The sequence below is a fragment of the Ovis canadensis genome, chromosome 2 (genome assembly GCF_042477335.2).
Source record: "Ovis canadensis isolate MfBH-ARS-UI-01 breed Bighorn chromosome 2, ARS-UI_OviCan_v2, whole genome shotgun sequence".
Lineage (NCBI taxonomy): Eukaryota > Metazoa > Chordata > Mammalia > Artiodactyla > Bovidae > Ovis > Ovis canadensis.
The window spans coordinates 31,697,758-31,719,532 of NC_091246.1; the positions used below are offsets into that span (position 1 = coordinate 31,697,758).

At 42.2% G+C, this 21,775-nt stretch overlaps 1 protein-coding gene across 12 annotated transcripts in view; it reads right to left on the minus strand.

Annotated features, from left to right (window-relative positions):
* The window catches only part of AOPEP (aminopeptidase O (putative)), a 413,124-nt gene that overhangs the window by 283,739 nt on the left and 107,610 nt on the right, over positions 1 to 21,775 (minus strand). For all 12 annotated transcript variants that reach the window (XM_069575754.1, XM_069575752.1, XM_069575749.1 and 9 more), the window contains exons 4-5: positions 18,912 to 19,065; positions 11,322 to 11,567 (exon numbers count right to left, since the gene is read on the minus strand). In XM_069575754.1, coding sequence (XP_069431855.1) covers positions 11,322 to 11,567; positions 18,912 to 19,065 — 400 coding nt within the window. The remainder of the gene's footprint in view (positions 1 to 11,321; positions 11,568 to 18,911; positions 19,066 to 21,775) is intronic.

Genomic DNA, 21,775 nt, shown 5'->3' on the forward strand with positions numbered 1-21,775 from the left:
AACTTCCAGACACCATTATGTAGGGCCTCAGAAGGCCCAGGAAAAACTCAAAGTTTAAAAAAGACAAAATTCAAATAGATGCTGCAGAGATGACCCTTGACCACACAGGAAAGGTCAGAATTGTTCCCAAAGAGGTCTGTCTCCCCAGATACCACTTGATCTGAGAAGGCACTTTGCCTGCCCCCACCCCAACCCTGGGGATCTGGTTACCAGAGCAGGCACAGGGGCACAGGGTCTGGAGACTGGCAGGTTTTCTGGGTCCCATTTCCTGTGGTGGCCTGGGGACCGGGGCCTGAGCCCCCCTACCAGGCAATGTGCCTTGCTGAGCTCTGGGGTCCATAATCTCCTGATTGCTTGCAGCTCTGCAAGGAGATATCAAAGCCAAGAAGAAATGGTTTGAAGCCAAGCAGAGAGGTTGAAAGAACAGGGAAGACAGACTGGGGGTGGAGGGAATCTGGAGGGGTTTGGGGGGAGAGCCTGGGGCGGGGAGGGTTAGGCCAAGGAAGAAGAGAAATCAGAATTAAATGAAAACAGCATTTGTAGCTGGGCCTCTCTCAGTAAAGTCCTGCCATGCATGCATTAACCTTCCACCGATGAAAACAAAATCCAGGGACCTGGTGCCTGCCTGCTGGGGCACATAAAGCTGAAGGGATATAATATCTTCCAGGTGGGTGTGCCCAGAAGCACACAAAGGTGCTTGACAGGTCGTTTAAAGCTGACTGTCAAGGTCAAAACAACACCACCTGCAGGTTAAACTGAAATGTCTTCATCCATCCCCCACCTCTGGGTTCTCTGTTGTTGTTTGTTTTAAACCAAAGCACAGTTTGAGCAGCAGACAAGCCTGACAACTGTTCAAACATATGTATGTGCAACTTATTAGCTTGCAAATGGAGATATCTGGAGGCTAAAAACAAGGCTGGGTGGGTGGGAGGGGACAAGTTAGCTGCTAACTTTGAGGGGCCTGAGCGGTAAATTGCCAGGCTGAAGGCAGCAGGCCTTCTTCGACCGAGCACACTCCTGATGCAATGTTTGGAAATGCTGTTTTACATTGACAGTTCACAGAGCAGAGGTGGCTATTATGAAAGGAAGGGGCCCCTGCCCTTGAGATCTGTTTATTTTGCAATTAACTAGAGGTAAGAGAGGCCCCTTCTGAACCTCCTGCTTGCAGGCCTAACATTTAAATGCCTACTGCTGCCCAGGTGTCCAAGTACAAGAAAATTGCAGGCTTATGATCTAACTAGCTCTTTTATCAAAAAGAAAATATACATGTATGTAAATTACTGAATGAAATTGAGGCACCCCCACTCCTGTCCAAAATAAAACTCAAACCTAATCAAATCAAAGAAGGTTAAGGCTCTAAGCCCCTCTGCAGGCAATTCTAAATCAGCCCCTTACTTTTCCAGAGAAGAGAACTAGGCTATGGAGGCCCAGTCACTTGCTGGGGATTCTGGCCTGACACTGGGCTCAACTCCTGGGGAACACACCTTCCTTATGAGTAATGAACAAGCAGGGGGCACCACCAAGGAATGTCCCCACCATCCTCTTTCTTCAGTCTAACATGCTCATCTGAGAGACGACAGCAGGGTGGAGAGTCTGTGAAAGATTCCCAAGAGATACTTACCTGTCCAGAGCTCCCCAAAAATAACACCTGCAGTCGAATCACCTGGGCAGACATGTTAACATTCCAGATACCAAGATAGCACCCCAAACCCACTGACTCAGAGTTTCTGTGATGGGGCCCAGGCAGCTGCAGAGATCCTAGGGCACTAGCCAACCCCGTGGTGTGCAGGAAGAAATGTCAGAACCTCCTTTCATCAATGTTTTTTCCTCATCCTCTTAAACTTCCATTTTTGAATGTATTTTATAGTTGTTGTCCTGTCACTAAGTCATGTTTTATAGTATATCCAATATACATATATATATAATATATATATTTTACAGTATACTTAATATAGAGTGTGTATGTGTGAAGTTGCTCAGTTGTGTCTGACTCTTTGCGACCCCATGGACTGCAGCCTACCAAGTTCCTCTGTCCATGGGATTTTCCAGGCAAGAATACTGGAGTGGGTTGCCATTTCCTTCTCCAACCTAATATAGTAACACTGTACTAAATGTATATGACTTATAAATAAATATAAATATATGGAAGGGGTGATTGTTCAAAAATCAATGCATGATCAGAAAGGTGTGGGACACCCAGCATTAAGTTGTGAGCCCGTCTTCTTCACTGTCCTAAAGCAAGGCCTCAGCTGCCACTGGCCACATGAAGGCTGGACTCCACAGCCAGTCGTGTCATGGGCTCCAAGATATTTCTTCCGCAGGAATCACTTTCTAAAGTGTGTTTTGAGAAGGCGGTTTCTCTGAGACCTGAAACAGCCTGATGAAATGTGCAGTGTAAAGGGGGATCCCTTAGCAAGGTCTTGGAGGAATATTGCATATTCTGGCCTGGTCTTTGAAAGGCATATACATGCCAGGATATTAAATCAGGATAATAAAGATACTAAAGGCTTTCTCAGAAGCCCTCCAGTAAAGACTCCCTTTTTACTTTGTTTAATCCACTCATTTCCTAAACTAATTAACCCACAGTTCCTTTTCCCACATTATTAACATTCCACAAAACTAGTCTTCTTAGAACCTAGGTAGAAAAACCTGATTTAGGCTAAAGATTTCATATTTCCTGGACCCAGAGAGTCATCAGCATTCATCACACCTGTCCATTGACATGAGTCTGCTGAATGAATCCTTGGCTTTGCCCATCCATCCCTTTTCAACTGCCAGCTTTCAGTAAGATGTTCAGAAATCGCACATGGCTGATAAAAGCCAGAAACTGCAGCTGACTCACTCTGGGAGTAGGTGCTTGGGCTCTCAGAAGAGACTAACTTGAAAGCTGTGCTGTGCCACGCTTAGTCGCTCAGTGGTGTCTGACTCTTTGCGACCCCATGGACTATAGCCCTCTGTCCATGGGGATTCTCCAGGCAACAATACTGGAACAGTTTGCCATGCCCTCCTCCAGGGGATCTTCTCAACCCAGTAATGGAACCCTTGTTTCCCACACTGCAGACCAATTCTTTACTGTCTGAGCCACCAGGGAAGCCCAAGAATACTGGAGTGGGTAGCCTATCCCTTCTCCAGGGGACCTTCCCTGACCCAGGAATTGAACCGGGGTCTCCTGCATTGCAGGCGGATTCTTTACCAGCTGAGCTACCAGGGAAGCCCAACTCAAACATGAGGGTCTGCCAACCACAGTCCCCATATCTCAGCAGGCTGGCCTCTAAGAAACAAAGGCCTGGTAGTGGGTCTCCAGGCTCACAAGAGCACCCCCAGCTCCTTGGCCAACCTAAGTTTTGGCCGGGGAGCCCAAGTATCACTCACACTATCTTGAAATGGAATTCCAACGTTTCCATTTGATGGTAAAGAGGGGAAGTGGTCATTTTCAGCACACTGACTGGGAACATGAAGGGCAGATTTGGTATTCCGTCTTTCCGGAACAATGTCTAGACTTTCTGAGGAGTCACCTCTATAAATAGCACAGTTAGTTAACCAAGAAATAAAACATTTCTACTTCAAGCTATTTCGAGCTCCACTCTGGGGTTAAATCAGGGTGGATTTTTGCAATGTACTCACAAATCCCACAAAGTAATCAGTTTTTTTTTTTTTTTTTTAAAGTAATACATTTTTAAAGGTGAGCTTCCTCACATCTTTGGCCTTTTAAAGTTACTGCTTCTTTTGAAGAAAAAGTAGCTGGGATATTCTTCCAATTACATTTTAGTGGGGAGTAAAGTGACAAGGAAATCTCTCACCGGCTTTATGCAAACAGGCCTACAGGGCTTGGACATGGTGGGTTCCAGCTGCATAATGGCTGTAGTATGACATAGGCAATGTTCCCTTGGGCAAGACTCTTCATATACTGTGCTTTGCTTGAGAACTGTTTCCCAAGTTGGTGCTTTCCTCCAAAGGAGTCTAGCCTTAAGAGAAACACATACACCACTCCATGCCAAAGAACATGCCCAACACAGTCCAGAGACCGGGAGCGTGTGCCCACCCCGTGGAGTGGCTTCAGGAGTGAGAACACACAAGACTGGGAATATTCCAACTCAGACAACTTTGCACATTCAATCCCAGGCTTCTTTTTCACCCAAGGAGTGTATGTTCTATTCAGTAATGACGCTTCTGTAGAGAAATAACCAAGGGGAGGGAAAAAAAAAGTACGAGCCTTTTCTTTGCAATGGAAAAATGGAAAAGCTGGGCTTGACTGGCCATTTCAGGCTCAAGGGCTGGAAGAGATTAGGGGCCTATGATGACATCAATAGAGGGAGAAGATTACAAATGTAGGTAGAGGGGTGATTGCTTCAGGAAGGCCTTTCAAAGGCCTGACAACTTCTCTTGAAGGATGACCCCCGTGGTGCTCTCAGAGGTAAGACTGTCAGTCTATGCGTGTGGAGGACAGTTCAAAGAAAACAAAACACTTAAGCATAATCTTTCAGAGGGTGAGGAATCGTGGCATAATGATGATAAAATGCTGCTTCTGGATCTGACAAGCAGCACAGCTGTTTGATGGCAAGAAGAAGATTCTGGCTAAGCCAAAAGCTGTGAGCTCGCTCTGCCTATTGTTTCTCTCTAGAGAGAATCTGGCCCCAACACACGCACGTGATCCAGGAATTTGCCTGGTACCCAGATTCTAAGGCTGCCTCAAAACAAGCCCATAGTGAATGCTGATTTTCGAGTAGACTACAAGACACTGTGATTCTATAGGGGGACCTTGAAGCAAATATCTATATTTATAAGTGTGTATATATATATATATATATATATATATAGAGAGAGAGAGAGAGAGAGAGAGAGAGAGAGAGGGTTACCGATGAGTCTTGCCTCAGTCTGAGCCCCAGGCTCTGAGAGCCATCCCAGGGTAAGGCCCTGTTACCTCTGTCTCTGATTTTCCAGCTCTAAGTGACTAGGGGACATCATACATGGTCTTGTACCTGCTCTGTAAAGAATGGAGCGTACGCACACCTTCTCCCTCCTGCCTCTTTCACTACCAACTGATTACGTCAAAACTAACCAGATAATCACAGTCAAGGGCTTCCAGAGTCCCAGAAGAACACTGTCTTATGAATACCCATTTCTATTTCAAGAAAGAAAAATGAAAGAAACAGAACGCATTAGAAGGGGAAAGCCCTTCTCCGTAAGGTAGGAGTAAAATAAAGTCAAGCAATTTTCTCAAGAAGAAAAATAGAATCTCATCCCACCTCCCAGGGGACATGTGTATACACGTGTATGGCTGATTCATGTTGTACAGCAGAAACCAACACAACGCTGTAAAGCAATTATCCTCCACTTAAAAATAAATTAATTAAAAATAGAAAAAAGGAAGAAGAAAAGTAGAAAGAGAAAACAAAGTGGAGAAATAAAGAAAGCGACAAAGGGAAAGCATTTGAGGGGGACTGAGCCCCCCTTGTGTAGACCTGTGGACCTAGCTACCCACGATACACTCTGTTCATTGCTCCAGTGAACGGCAGGGGTGCCAGTAAACAAAGGATTAAAACTTTATAGGAAGAAAAGAAGGTATGAGCTGCTTTCTATCATTCACACCCACTTGTTTATAAAAGCAGAAGAGTTATACAGGGAAATAGGGGAAAGAAGTGCTCCTTCAAAATATTTTTTAAAACAATCCATGTAGAAAGAAGTATAAGAATTTATTAAAGTCTGGGAAACAAATGATGACAATAACAAAGAATTAAAACCCACACATAGACTCCGAAATCCACAGCATCTCAGAGAGAGCAGATGAGCTGGAAACCTTGGTGAGCCAAAAGGTGCTCTAATTTAGGGCTTGAAATCCGGTTCCCCATGGAAAGAATCACTACAGTTGCATCTTGGCCTTGAAATCAAGGGTCACAAGTCCCTGAAATTTATCGGAGGGTCATTTAAAAGTATGGCAGTTTTTAGTTTAGGGGATTCAAAAATTCAACTGGAAGCTAACAAAGAACAAGTAAAGAAAAATTCCCCAAACTGTGAAACCTTGCTACTTAAGATAATGACAAAAATTTACGACTGCTTCCTTCCCCAACAGAAAGGAGCACAATTAGAAGGCTGAAAACAACAGGCCCTTTGTACCAGCACGTTATGTTTTGCTTCTTCTATTACACATTGGCTGGGAGATAAGAATAAACAGGACAACACCCTGTCTAACCCCAGGAGGAGGGGGTGGAGGGAGAGCTGGTTGCATTCATTCTTGGGCATGTATGTGCACACCGTTTATTCGCAAATTGAGGTACTTAAGAAAATCGGGTATGCAACAGTCAGGAACTAGTACAAGCATTCAGAAGCCTTTTATTGCACAATCAAATCTTTTAAGGATAAGCCACGTGTAATAGGGAGCTTTATCATTTTTCTCTACTGTGAAGTGCACTGAGGATATTTCAGTAATTGATCATTATTTCTCTGTGCTCTTTACTTATCAGTCCTATTTTTGTCCAGTCTTTGAAAACCTTAAAAATTAGGCTGAGAAAACATATAAATAGTGCCTCCCTCCCTGTAACCTGTTTCATCAAAATAGAGCTTGCAAGGAATCAGCAAGCAGCCGCTGGGGCGAGTTGCCAGTCTGGGCTCCGAGTGCTCTGATGCCTTCTCTGCGGAGAATTCTGCTCAAGAACAGCAGGTGCTAAATCAAGTCAGGTTCCAAGTGGTTGGTCATGAGCCACCATAGCACCACTGGTCCCCAGAAAAGATGTGGCCTCCCTGGCAACTCTTTCCCTGTATACAGGACTGCCTGGAACCAGCGATCTCTGCTCAAGCTCCGCCTTTTCTTAGTGGCTCTTCCTCACTTTCCTCACGCGGGTTGCAGGTGGCTCAGGCGACCGAAGCCCTTCCGGACTCTGGCATTTTCTGGGGCCCAAAGTATGTCTAAGGGAAGCCATGCTAGCCACACTGGCCTTCTTTCTGCTCCTCCAGCCCACTACAACGTCCCAGCGTGGGGCCTTCGGACTTGAACCTTCCTCAGTCTGAGTTGCTTTTCCACCAGATTATCACACGGCTGGCTCCTTACCATTCTTCAGTTTCCCTCTTTAAAGAAGCTTCTGCCTCCTCACTCTAACAATGCTTCTGGTTCCCAGTTATTCTATCATGTACTTGGATTTATTTTCTTCATAATACACAACTTAAAAAAAAATGTGTTTTCATTTATTTGTATTGTCTTCAATTTCTTTCAACTTAAAAAAAATCTTTTTAATGTATTTGTTTTTTAATTGAAGGATAATCACTTTACAGAATTGTGTTTGTTTCTGCCAAACATCACGAATCAGCCAGAGGTATACATATGTCCCCTTCCTCTTGCACAGTATACATCTTAATTATTTGTTTTTAATGCATATTATTTTCTCCCCTGACTAGAATGCAACTCCCATGATGATGGAGATCTCATCAACCTTTTTCATGCCGGTAGACTCAGCATCTTAAATCCTCCCTGGCACACAGTATGTGCTTCATATAACTTTAAGAATGAATAAATGAATAAACAAGCAAATAAAGTCATGAACAAGACTATCTGGTACAGAACCAGTGGGGAAAAGGTCAAAGCAGAATTTGTCACCTATCACCAATTACTCTGCTTCCTTTTTGTTTTTTTTCCCCCAATATTTCAAGAGAAACCGGGGGTGAATGGTCTACATGTGAGTGGTGGAGTGGGGAAGTACAGCCTCTAGGAGATGGCTCTTTCATGTGACGCTCTAAACATAAAACCACTCTGAAATGATAAGCAGAAGATCCTTCAAAACCAAACAGAGGAGGGGAAAAAAAAAGAACGTATTTGGATGTCAGCAAGGTAGTTCTGCCAACCTAATTACAACCTGTGACATGTAATTGTGAACTGCTGAAAGACAAATGGTGAAGCTAAGCATTTATTACAAACATACACAGAGATAAGACAGAGGTGTTAATTTTGAGGCAACTGTCATAAATCTGATTCCAGGATATTATTCCATTAACATTATTATTATTATAACAAAGAGTGTAAGCAGGATGACGAGTTCCTTTCATGTATTTCTCAATTCCTAGGAAATTAGGCTTACTAGTCAATACCCAGCTGAGACATTTGAGAAAACACAAGGCACAATGAAAATGGCAGAATGCTAATTATACCAACAAGAAGAGAGTTGTTCTATACATTAGAGACTCATTTAAAATGCATTCTTATCTTCACGTAGACACCATATTACTCAACCCAAGAAAGGTACACTCCAGGGCTCCTTATATGGCAGATTCAGCCTTCATAGGAAAGCAAAAGTAAAATGAAACAAAAACAGCAAGCCCACACTTCCTAAACGAGAAAAGAATGGGAATAAGACTGTCAATAGCATCTTAAAGGCAAACTAGTCATTTTTCTCAAAACCGGAATATCTCCTCTGGAACAGTGATTCAGGAAAGGAGGAGGAGTTACTATGTTACAGGTCCTATTATATTAAACAGTAATAAAAATCACGAAGTGCAGTACTGATAAATGTTCTGGTTTTACTGCTATGTTTGAAAAGCACTCCAAATTCTAAAATGTTGTGTATTATTTACTTCCTTATAAATTGACTTGTCATTATCATACATTTAAATTATACAAATGTATTTTTTTTATCCATAGTGAAATACCAAAATCAAACTCAAAAACAGACTCAGAGAGGAAAATTTATTCATACAAATTATGATATGTAATATATAAAATACAGTGAAATCATTATGGGTATCATCCAAAAGTTTTAAACACTCTTTAAAATGGTTATTAATAATTTATTCATTTTAGTTCATATGGGACTGTTTAAAGTCATCTAGCAAAAAAGAATATGAAATTAGTATAAAATGTTATTCATTAAGATTAAGACCAAGTCACTAAAGAAGTCCAGAGGTATGGAATTTATGATCTTGCATACATGTTTATAAAATGTGGACTCAGGAAAGAACCATTTAATTTACCAAGAAATTCCTTTGATCTCCAGTGTATTACAACTAACAGGACAATGGCAAATTTCAGTGGAGATGTCTTTTTGAATGGCTCCTACTAGACTTGAGATTTCTCTACTCCTATTTAGGGTACAGAATTGACCTGCAAGACTGTCATTTTTGTTCCAGTTTGTTTTACACAGCCCCAAGCAAAGCCTTGACCATAAATAAGGCAATGGGGCCCCAGGAGCCAGCTGAGTCATAAACCCTACTCAGTCACATGTGGCTCAAGGTGTTGGGATCCCAAGAGAGTCAAGCCAAGCAAGTGGAATCAATTTAGGTCAGAGTTAGGAAAAACAGTGTCTCCCCACCCCCAACTGGCAGTGTAAGACACCACAATCCCCCCTCCACTGTTCAAATACAGGGAGTGGTAACTAAGCCCAGGAAAACATCTAGACCAGGGCAGACTATTTCCACAGTCTAAAAAGAAGGAAAAAAAATGATATTTGACAACCAACCACAAGTTTTTAAATGTACGGTTCTCCTGTTTTTGAGCATAAAAGCAGTCTTGTTCCTACTCAGTTATTATCACCATCACAGCTTTTGACATTTGTACCCAGTACCATTTGGCCATAGGATACTTAGGCTTATTACTTTAAAGAAACAGATTTAAGCATGTTTAAATCAATTTAATACTGCAAAAAGCAGCAAACACACAGCCTACCTGCCTGGGCAGGCAAACTTAAAAAGAAAAGCTTTATAGATTGGCCTACAGGTCAACAAATTCTGGTTTTGGCAGACTGATGTCAGGAAGGGGTTGTAGAAAATAAGTTTCTCTGTATGAAAACTACTTGGCCTCTAGTTCCCTCAGGTCAGAACTTGGAACTGTTAGCAAACATGCCCTGAAAAACTGCAACTCTCATAAAGTGCTAAAAACTTCCAAATAAATGCAGTCCCTCAAAACTGTGTACAAATAAGAAACATTTAATGAACAACCCTTCCTTTGCCAATAATTCCACTCAAATTAAGTCCAGCAGACTCTTCAAAGGGACCAAGGAAGCCCCCTTGTTAAGACAAATTCTATATATAGACAGCTGAGACAATTACATGAGGCATATAACCAAATATACATAATTATCCTAGTTTTTACATTCCCATTATCTTCATGAATACAGGATAAAAATCAGTCTAAATGACCTTCTCAGACCTCCTCAAGGATTAAGACTAGCCAGCTAGCTTTTTAAAAGTGTACGTGTGTAGCACAGATCAAAGGCAAATGTTCTGGTCAGTACTTCTCTACTCATGGGTTTTACTAAGAATGTGTGCAGCTTTCAGGGAAAACACCACAAATGACAGCTGTTCAAAAGCATGGAAATTAATTGGCAGCAGGAATTTCCTTGACTAATAGGGAAAAACTTAAAGTCACATGTTTTGATGAGCTTATTTTTCCCATCCTTAGTCAAGCATATTCACTTGTTAATGATTAAGATTTTCAAACAGAAATATAACCAAGAAAAGCCTGAGTACATAACCAAGTAAAATGCTGAGTGAAACACAGCTCCCTATTACTGAATGAACAACAGCATTAATGAATGGATTTTAGGCATAAATTACACACAGGGAAAGGTTCAACTTGCAGGTCTTGATTTTCCATATGAACTAAATTGGGATGACAATAAGGATAATACAGTATATTTATTATATTAAAAAATAGTAGCAAGACAAGTGACCCCCCTGAACCTCCCCTAGTAAGCCATCTGCTCTGAGCTGTTTTTCTAGCAGTGGTGATAGATTTACACTGATCCATCCACAGTCTCTCTGACACAGGGGCTCTCAAGTCGTTGCCCTTGTGACCAGTGGTGAGAATGGATGAGACAGCTGGACAGGATTACGCGGCAGCCTGTGCCCTAGAACCAAGTTGTGTTGACTCTGCCTAGAGCTATGACCTTGGGCTCATTAGCATTACGCTCTTACCGCCTAAGCTAACTAGCCACTGATTAGCCACGATCCAACATACGCCACTCTGGGAGCACAATGTGTTCTCAATCACAGCAACAATGTGAGTTGTTATTTTCAAGGCAACTGAATTGAGCCCATGACATGCAAAGGCTCATGCATGGTGGAGTGTACACACACTGTCCCTCAAGGCAGCAATGAGATGGCCCTTCCAATCTATCAAATGACTGCTCTGACAGCTCAGAGAAAGCAAGAAATAGTCAAAGAATTTCCAGGAATCTCCCTGGTGGTCCAGCAGTTAAGACTGCGCTTCCACTGCCGGGGGTGTGGGTTCAATCCCTGGTCTGAGAACTAAGATCCTGTGTGCCACTCGTGCCAAAATTTAGAAGAAAAAAAAAAAATTCCACAGCATGTTCTCCAGGCACCACAACAGAATAACATACCTGGCCATCCCTAGACTTGAAAAGTTGGCAGGGACAATGAGTACATCCAGCCTGGAGAATGGGTGTGTTCCCAGGACAGAGAATGCTGCAGAGAGGCAAGGAGGGATTAGCGGCAGAAGGGTCTCCTGGCAGACCCTCTTCAGGCACGCTGGAGCAAAGACCCGATGAGGAATGATCTTCTGGGTGGTGGCAGAAGCATTCTGGAAGCGGCAGGGGTATTCCATGTGACCACAAACGCCAACATACCTGGGAGCAACACGAGATAAATAGATACATTTTATGGTAAATTAGGTTTATTCCTCTTTCCATGAAGATGAGGTACTTACACAGACATAGACAACTTCCAGGAGACAGTGGTTCTAATGGACTCTTAAGCAAAACAGTTCATTTGAGTTCTTGTCTTGTTTATTTCTATAGAGTGGTGAAAAAATTACAGATCAAAACACTTATCAAAGTGCTGAATTGATTATCTGCAATCTAAGCTAAGTGGAAGTAGTAAAATCTTGTTTTAGAATAAACAGGGAGAATCTCTAAGATTCAAAACAACAAAACAATCCCCTAGCAAAATAAAAAAAGCAATTCCTATCCTTAGAAACGTGCTTGTCAAACGTCACTATGGGAAAAATCTTCTCCAGTTCAGAATAATTTGCAACTTAGAAAGGAAGGAACAGTACAACCAAGTTAAAGATCCCACTCTGAAAAGTCCTAGAATAAAAGATGTAGACTCGGTGATGGACCCTGTGAAACAAATCACAACGCCGTTTCAAGCTTTTCAAAAGAATATAATCCATTTCACTGAAAAGTAACCTAAACTAACTGTTCTTTATGAAGGCCCTCAAAAGTTTTGCTGTTAAGGAATACAGGAGCACTTTGATACAACAATTTCCCCAATCCACTTTTAATACAAATTTAACTGAATCAACCTTTTAAGGAAACAGATCAGAGCCCAGCCCACACCATCTGACCACTGCAGCAAAGGTGGAGCCGGAAAAGAATTCCTAGAACCTGACTCAGAGGCCTCAAGAGAACATATCTACCCAAAGACCCAACATCAAAGGAAACTATCTTTTCACCTGCTAACACAGCCTTTATTCAAACAGAATGGGAAGTCCCTCTAATTTGAAACTGCAAATTATAATTCTAACTGTAGGTACTTCTTCATAATGAGTATTGAAACACCTTAAAATGCTGGCACATCCCAATATAGACAGACTACACCAATAACTCCTTTCCACGTGCTTAAAGTGCCGTTCACCCATCCGAGGCTAGCACTGCCCAAGAAGATCCACATCGCCATTTAGATAAGCCTCACCCTCCACCAGTCTGGGACACAGAACACAGCTTCCTGCACCAATGACATTTTACCACAGGTTAGGGTAAGAGAAGTGGGTGGAGACCCATAAAAACTTCTGAGAGGATAAAGTGACAGGAAGAACTTCATTACTGTCACTGAACATTAGTCAAAGTCTCTGGATTAATAACCTTGCTTTACAGAGAGAGTGAGTAGAAATGCCTTCTGGCAAACATCTAACTGAAAAGGCTGCAATTGTCCACCTAATAACAAATACTGTGTTGGTACATCAATTCAATCAAAAGTTAGAGAATAGTCTGGGGTAGCCAAAGGTACACCCCAAAAAGCTACTTTGTTAGAAAGATAAAAGGGGTGAGTTAAATTTTCTCTGGACAGGAATGACACTAGCCAAGGTAATGAAGGTCATTCCAGTTGTGTGAATTACCACTGTTTTTCATAATCAAAGCCTGAGAGAATGTGCAGGACTTTAAGGCAATCCAGCTATAATCAAACTAAGTGAGACCATAAGACTCCCAATAAAAATGGAAACGGCATCAGGGGAGCCACACATGTGTTCCTGCTGAGGGGCGGGGGCGGCTCAGGAGACCGAGGCTTCAGAGGCTGGTCTCAGGCTGGCTAACTGACCTGAGTCAGGCAGCTCAGTGTTTGGGGCCTCTTTCCTAATCTCTAACACTCTCTCACACAAGTGGCTGCTGGGGGAGGGGAGGAGTTGATTGGAAGGGGATGAGAGGGAACTCGGGGGGTTGATAGAAGTTCTCTGTCTGGTTTAGGGCACATACAATCGTCAAAAGCTCATCAGGCCAAACACTTAGAATCTGTGCACTTTGTTGTATGTTAATTATGCTTTAATTAAAAGCAAACAGAAAATCGAAAACAGTTTCTAAGATTTCTTCTGGCACTGCGATTCCATGACAACCCACCAAAGGAGCCCCTTTCATGCATCAGCCATGTTCCTGAAATGGTGAAGTAATACTGTACTTTTATAAGGTCATGAATAGTCTCCCACAGAAGCAATATTAACCCAAGATGCCATATCTTCCTTTCACACTAACCTTCAGTTATTAGTCTCTGTGTATGTGCCTGCTCCAATATATTCTCAATATCACCAACAAATCAAGCATTTGCAAATACCAGTTCATTGTGTCCAGACTTGTATCAGAGTAAATATTTTAATAGTACATATTATTAATAATGCCTGATGGTTAGCTAATAAATAATCTATAATACTAAGTAAGAATAATAAGCAATAATAAGCCCTACTGCAGCTGCTACTGAACATTCACTAGGTGCCAAGCACTGTTCTGAACACTTTATATGCATTATCCCAACTAATGCACACAGCATCCTGAAGGGTAAGAACTACTCTTTTCATCACACTGAGTCATCATAAGCTCCTCTCTGCTGACCCTCCTGCTCCACATACTTCATGATTCTTCTTGAATAAATTAGGATCCTGGATTTTTCTCAAAGCTGAGCTCAGCTGGTCTGTGGTTCTCAGGCTTCCTACTCTTCCTTGTATTGATAGTACTAGTGCCCGTTAATGTTGCCAGGAGCGGGAAGAACTGGTGAAATATATGTTAGACTGGTAAATGATGGGAAGCTAACCACTGGTTCCCTCTCACACAATTGCTAGGCTAAAATTATTTTATAAGAGGTCTTTCCAAAGAGTAAGAATGACCATGTCTTACTCATAATCACAAAGGCGAAAACTGTAAAGAAGCTCTTCTTTAGCCTAATCTCTTATTTTAAGAAGGTGCTGTACTAGAACCACTTGACACAAATGTTTTCCTACCACAGGTTCAAACGGATTGCTAGAAAAGTCTCCCTTGGAAAGCATATCCTTTACTGCTCACAAGCCCCTTCCTCAGTTCAACCTGACAACTTAGTAACTATTTCCAGTATCTTTGCTCTATTCAAGGCACCTCAAAGGATTCTGCTATGTACACACATGAATAAATTTCAAACCCTACCTTTGAGGAGCTTACAGTTTTCTTGGGAGAAAAAAAAAATTTTAATTCTGAAAGTCACAGTGACATAGGTTACACAATTTATTAACATATTTTAGCAAACAGCTTAGATGCTTGCTTACCATAAAAATCACAAGTGTTCAAAATGCCACCACCAGCCCCCAGTGAATTGTCGACAGTGATGTTGATGTAAACTGCGATGTAGGAGTGTCTGGAAGCTGGATGCTTTTTCTCAGGGTATTTAGTGCACTGCAGAGAAAACTGAGATGTGTACAGTAAGAGACAGAAAGCCGAAATATCTTGAGAGAGCAAGGGCTGGAGAAATCAAACCAAGGCAGGAAGATATGAAAAGGTTTGCTCACAGTGAAGGAGGTAATGGAAACTGGCATTTTTCCTATGACTTATATATGTTTATATTGTACATATTATAAATATATTATATATTATACATATTATATGTGTGTGTGTGTGAGGTGCTCAGTCGTGTCCGACTCTTTTGTGACCCCATGGACTGTACCCTGCCAGGCTCCTCTGTCCATGGAATTTTTCAGGCAAGGATACTGGAGGGGTTGCCATTTCCTTCTCCAGGAGATCTTCCTGACCTAGGAATCGAACCCAGATCTCCTGCATTGAAGGCAGATTCTTTACCGTCTGAGCTACTAGGGAAAGCCTATATATATATATATATATATATATATATATATGTAATTCCTTCTTTTCCAGACTCTCAAGAGAGATAGAAACAGGGTTTATCCTCCAACGTCCACAAGGGAATTTTCATCACCTTTGCAGCTCTAAAGAAGACCTCTTCCTGCACCAAGTTGTCCCTTCTCTCGGATGAACAACCTCAATGCCTTTTCTTCTTCGTGTTGCCTGCCTTCCTTGCGTTTAATTATTTTTGTTGCGTCCTCTGGACTTTATCCAAGTTTCCATGTTGTGCTTAAACTGAATGGCCCCCAAGTGAAGACAATATTTTAACAAAGGCCTTGAGAGGTTAAACATAACAAAAATTCCCCTGTGGCTGGAGAAGGTTATACTGTAGCCAAATAAAATTGATAAACTTTCAGAAGTTTACCTAAGTGCCTTTTAACTAACGCATTTGCTCACCTAGAATGGGCTAGAGCATGCATGGAGCTGGAGTTGGAAGAGGGAACATTCCTCACATAATTTAGGCCACATGAACAGTGATCAAAAGTTCAGTGACCAATACTTTGGCTAAGTTTCTGAGACACAGATGAAACTTCAAGCAAATGCAAGCCTGTGGTGTATAAAGCCCCTGTAAAAGTTACATTTACATGAGTTGAACTGGTGGTCTTGGGAAGGTTTGAAATAGAAAGGGTAGGGTGGGGCGGGGGGCGGGGCAGAGATGCTGAGGGAGGCAAGGGGACCAGATGTGAATATAACCAAAAACACCACTGTAGTTGGCACTTTAGAGCACCTTTGCTGGCAAACTTAGCATGGAGCCAAAGATTTAATGGATAAAAACACAAAGCCACCCTTTGATGACTAAAGACAGCACACATGGAGCACGCAGCCAGGGAAGGATTAAGCAAATGAAAGCTATTATTTTATCAGCAGTACATTTCTGATGGACAGGCACAGTGATAAATGGAGGGAAAACTTAGTCATAGCATGTCGGACACAGAGGGAGTGTGGGAGGGACTCCATTCCATGGGCCTGTGTTTCCATACAAGGACGTGCTTCCCTAGAGTGGCAACTCTGACCTCTCTCCACAGCTGATGGGGTTGGCGTGCCTCTTTGGGCTTTTTCTTTTTCAATCTGCTTGCCCACAGAGTGGTTACTTTTTGGCTGTTAGGCAATCTGTGTGCATCTGTCTTGCGGAGGCTGGCAGAGGTCCACCTGGGTGGGTAACTGGGTGGGTGCATAAATTTGTCCAATTTGGAAACGAAGTATTAGAATGTCCGCTGAGACTATGCACCCGAGCACCCCCTCAGTCCAGCTTCTGTCAACAATAAAAGCTTTATTTTGCTTTCCTTCTGTCTGTTTCTCAATTGGTTCTAAACACAGGACGACAAAAGAGGAATCAAAATTACCCCTTCCCCTAAACCCCAGGAGGAATTTCAGATATCATCTCTTTCCAGAATCTCCACTTGGTCTGTCCATATCCTGCTCCCATCACAGCTATAGATGCAAGAAGAGTGAAAAGCCATTGCAGCTACTTCTGCAATGACCGCTGCCCGCTCTCCTCCTGTGTGTCTCTGGGAATATGGCTAGAAGGACAAAGTAACAATGCCCACTCTCCTCCTGTGTGTCTCTGGGAATATGGTTAGAAGGACAAAGTAACAAAGTTCTATCTTTGCTTTCTCCTCCTTTCCTAAGGCACACATTTCCTGATGCACACCTCCCCTAAGAGTCAATGAGCCCTGAGGGTGTAGATGAAGAGCACAGTGCTTCTTCACCACAAAGAATCTGAGAACCCTGAACAAAGACTTTCTTCTACAGAGAAGGGAAGTATGGCCTGCCCAAAGAGACATAACCAATAGAAATGGCTCCTTCAGCTTCAAAGGCAATGCTCTCAACTTCTGTTTTCTGTTCTAACATGACAGATTCCAATCAATAACAGTGGGAAGGTAGATCAGACTCCAGGTGAGGTGTGGATGTTACATGTAGCCTTTAAAAGTCCCCAGGCAAGGTTCTGAATCACCTCTCTAGGGGTCAAGCTGAGATGTGAACCCATGTGTAGTAACTCAATAGGGATATGGACATGAAGTTGCTGTCTGAAGCTTCTGTATCTTTATGTGAAAAAAGGAGATAATAAAGCCTATCAATCTAATAGGCTTATCCTCAGGACTAACTGAGATGACATTTAGATCAAGACCTTCTCTGACTGCAACACCCAGTAGCTTCTGTATCAGTTCAGGATAGGCTAAGATATGCTGCAGTAACAAATAACCCCGATGTTTCAGTGCTTAATGGAAAAAAGGGTTATTTGTCAGTCATACCAAGTGTGCTGTAAATCCAAGTAATTCTCCAGGGCACCTGTCCTCCTCGCTCAGAAATCTGGGCTTCACGAAACTGCAGAGTAAGGCCTACTCTGTGATCTCAGTAACAGAGGAAGAGAGGACCAGAGGGCAGCACAGGCGATTAAATGTTCCCATGTGAGAATAAGACATGTCATTTCCATTCACAATGTTCTTCCCTCAAGAGTACATACATAAAACCCAATAAACAATCTAGGATCCTCCACAGAGCTCAGGGCAGACAGTCCTGACAGACAAGTTACTGAGCAGGAAGTAGAAATTTCTTCCCTTCCTCCAAAAAAGCAAATGTGGACAATAAGACATGCCTATGTTAATAGAGGCCTCAGTGGCTTTATCTCCTAAGGGTACCAACTACTACTGTCCCTGTGGTAAGAATGAAAGTAACATAGCAAAATAAAACCCAAACAAGAGGAATATCACTAAGAGCATATCTTAGTTGGTTTTCAAGGATGAAATGAGCATCTGTATCATTGCTCTTCGCTGAAAGGTACTGACTTAGTGAATTCGTGTCAATAGGAAAAAAAGATTAAACTGAGGTGGGTGTCAAGGTCACCCTGGAACAAAGCATGATGCAACAATGTACAATGAGCAAGCACACTTCTGTGCCTCTTATGTGCATTCTCCTTCCTTTTGGCTCTGAAAACTAGATATAGCTGAAAGCCCAGGGAGGGGGCTACAAGTGAATATCCAAAGGTCCACACTAATTTTTAAAAGCTTTGATTTTCTCTGATCCATCCTGAAAAAGAAGAAATTGCTACTGAAGTTAACAGAGCCCTGACCTAGCAAGATTCTCATAACCTCTCATAGCCTTCTGACAGCTTCCTCGTGTCCTGAGCTCCAAGGAGGCTGACTTTCCCGACTGAGGGAGGGCAGCCCCCCCAAGCGCATGGCTGATAACAGGCAAGGAATCAAAACAGCAAAGTGGCCCACAAAGTAATCCATCAGACAAGCACCTTCCTTCCATTCAGTTGTGCTTTTGAAAAAATAAGTACCAAAAACCAAAGTTAGATGTAGAAGGAGATAAAGTATTGAATCTGACGATTCTGTTGACTTAATGAAACACATAAAAATATTTCACCTGACTATCCAGAGGATCTCATATATATTTCTCTTTCTTTCTGCATAAACACTATGCCCACATTTCTGCCTCTCAACTCTCTTTTGCTCCCAGTAGGGTTTTTCCTGCTTTGATTAATCATATTTTGGTTTAGTTTCTCAGCAGGAATGACTCACATTCCCAGTGCTTGGAATAAATGCATCATACTGCTCCCTCAAGTGTTTGTTTTTCAGCAAGTTCCCAAGTACAAACCTGAAGTCAGCTTCAGAAGGTGAGAAGGATCTCTCTGTTGCCAGATCATTTGATGAGCAGATCTCCGGCTTCATTTCTGTCCAGGATCCCACTGCAATCGTGAAGGTGGAAGCTGGCATTGGCATGGTGACATAGTAATGCCAACTTGAGTAGCCTACAAAGAGAAAGAGAAAAACATAATGAGGCCAATGCATGGTCCTGGACTTTACTCTGTATTTTTTCTCTTTAGGCACTTGAAAAGCTTGTGTGCTAAGTTGAGATGAGCTAATTCTTGGAGGTGGGGCATTATTCTAGGTCTCAGCAATAGAGAGATGATAGATTCAGCATAGCCAAGAAGATTTGGATCTCTTCCATGGATCAGTTTGAAGCCCTTCAAGTGAGGCTACAAATAAAGGGTTGAGGCAGTCACTAATAGCTACAAACACATAAGGACAGAGGTTGCATGCTACTAAGGAGTCAAGAACATATCTTATCCATATTGCCAGCACAGTACTTGGCATAAAAAAGAAGATGCTATGTTGAATGAATGAATAAATGACCATTTCTGTGCTTCCAAACTACTTTGTCTAAATTCAATTCAGGTCACTCTAAAATGGATATAGCAAAAAAGAAAAAGAAAGACTAGGAAGGAAAGTATATGGGTTTTAGCACCAACCCTGAAACTACTTATTTATGGAAGTTCAGGTTTTGTCCCTCATCCTTTTTATCTGTTAATACATTGGGGTAGTCCCCTTTCCTCATCAAGAACATGAAAAACAGAGCTTGGGAGGTTCAGGCGAGCCAAGGACTCCCAGCTAGTTTGTAACAGGGTTGGAATTTGTAGCTGGAGATCCCTACCACAGCCAAAAGTGTACCCCCTCCATTTAGTCCAAACCATAGAGAAGGTTCTTACCAAAGGAACAAATGATTGATAACTTATAACATTATGCTTCTTTTTTTCTTGTAAGATGAGGAAATGACTTTAATGTTACTGAAATCTCAAAGTATCATTCAACCTGACTTAAAGTAGTGTTTTTTTCCTGAGCATGTGTTATAAATTAGTGGGGTTATCTTTAGGGAATCTAGTATCACCTCACATTATGGAACACAGTGCTTCACTCTTCATGTTTCCATAGTGGGAGCTACCACTATAGTAACACTCCCAACCTCTCTTTCGGCCCCTTGCTAACTCCTTCTGAGGAGCTAATCTTCTCTTTCTTATTTTAAGTTGCTGAGGGTTAAACACTCATAGAATGGCCTGTTGTCATCCAGTTTGGTCAATTGGTGGATAAAGTCAAATTCAGAGTCGAAATATTAACAGGCCTACATTGACCAGCAGACTTTTAATGACATTTTTCAAAGTGCTTTATCAGTAAAAATCAGTAATAAAGGTTGGATTTTGCTCTCCATGTACTTGGATTTTTTAAATCTCAACTAATCTGATATTACTTTGCCAACAAAGGTCTGTCTAGTCAAGGCTATGGTTTTTCCAGTGGTCATGTATGGATGCAAGAGTTGGACTGTGAAGAAAGCTGAGCGCCAAAGAATTGATGCTTTTGAACTGTGGTGTTGGAGAAGACTCTTGGACTGCAAGGAGATCCAACCAGTCCATCCTAAGGGAGACCAGTTCTGGATGCTCATTAGAAGGGCTGATGCTGAGGCTGAAACTCCAATACTTTGGCCACCTCATGCGAAGAACTGACTCACTGGAAAAGACCCTGATGCTGGGAGGGATTGGGGGCAAGAGGAGAAGGGGACGACAGAGGATGAGATGGCTGGATGGCATCACCGACTCGATGCACAAGAGTCTGGGTGAACTCTGAGAGTTGGTGATGGACAGAGAGGCCTGGTGTGCTGAGCTTTATGGGGTCACAAAGAGTCGGACACAACTGAGCGACTGAATTGAACTGAACTGAATCTGAACTTTGGAAGATTTGAGGGGTCATTATTTATTACCCTCTGAAACTGACAGTTTAGATAGAAGTACATTTCTGATAAAAATCAAAATTTTAAATAGGAAACAAAAACTTAAACTTAGGACAAAATGAACATATCTCAAGTTTGAATAAACAAGATATGCTATCAAGTTTGGAAATCAATAGAGGAGATATCTGAAGAAGGAATACAAAACGGCATGCGCTGGAAACCCTTTACAGAGGCAGCCATTGTCTCAAACTTGCTTGTAAGTTTGATACTGGTTCTGCAAAGAGTGGCTACTCTTGAGATCACTTTCTCCACAGCTGACTAAGAAGCTGAAGGCAGGCTCCTCTTTAAAGAGAACCAAATCCAGTGATGCTGGAGACAATCTGATGATATGCATAGCTTCTCCTGGGCTTGAAGAAAAACCACAGCTGTAAAAAAGAATGGCTGCCGTGATCCCAGGCCACTGAGAGGAGGGTAGAGACAATCCCAGCAGTCGTGACCAAAGCCTGACATGGATCCGACATGACATGCTGCACTGAGTCTTCATCCCTAATTCTCCTGCTTTCCCATACCTGCCTCATTCTCTGCAACCTGACGCCTCCCCCACAGTTGCTCCACTGAAGAACTTCAATTTGGACTGGACAACACAATGAGAGCTGGCATAAGTTGGCGGGTGGGGAGGAGGAGATATGAGAAGAGGAAAGAAGGTATGGGAAAAGAGTGAAATATCCTAGATTTTGAATATCCTAGGTTTAAAAGAGAAATTTCGAATAACAATCCTCTCTGGATCACAGGGCTGTGGTCTGGTCATTCTATCTCTGAAACCTATTTTGGAGTGTTGTTGAACATGGGCTGTTGAACCTTTCTTTCAAAAACTTCAGCTCCTTGGTCGGGGGAGAGGTTCAGTAAATAAACAGCAACAGTGAGGCTTGCAAGTAAAAATGGAAGATTGAATACATATC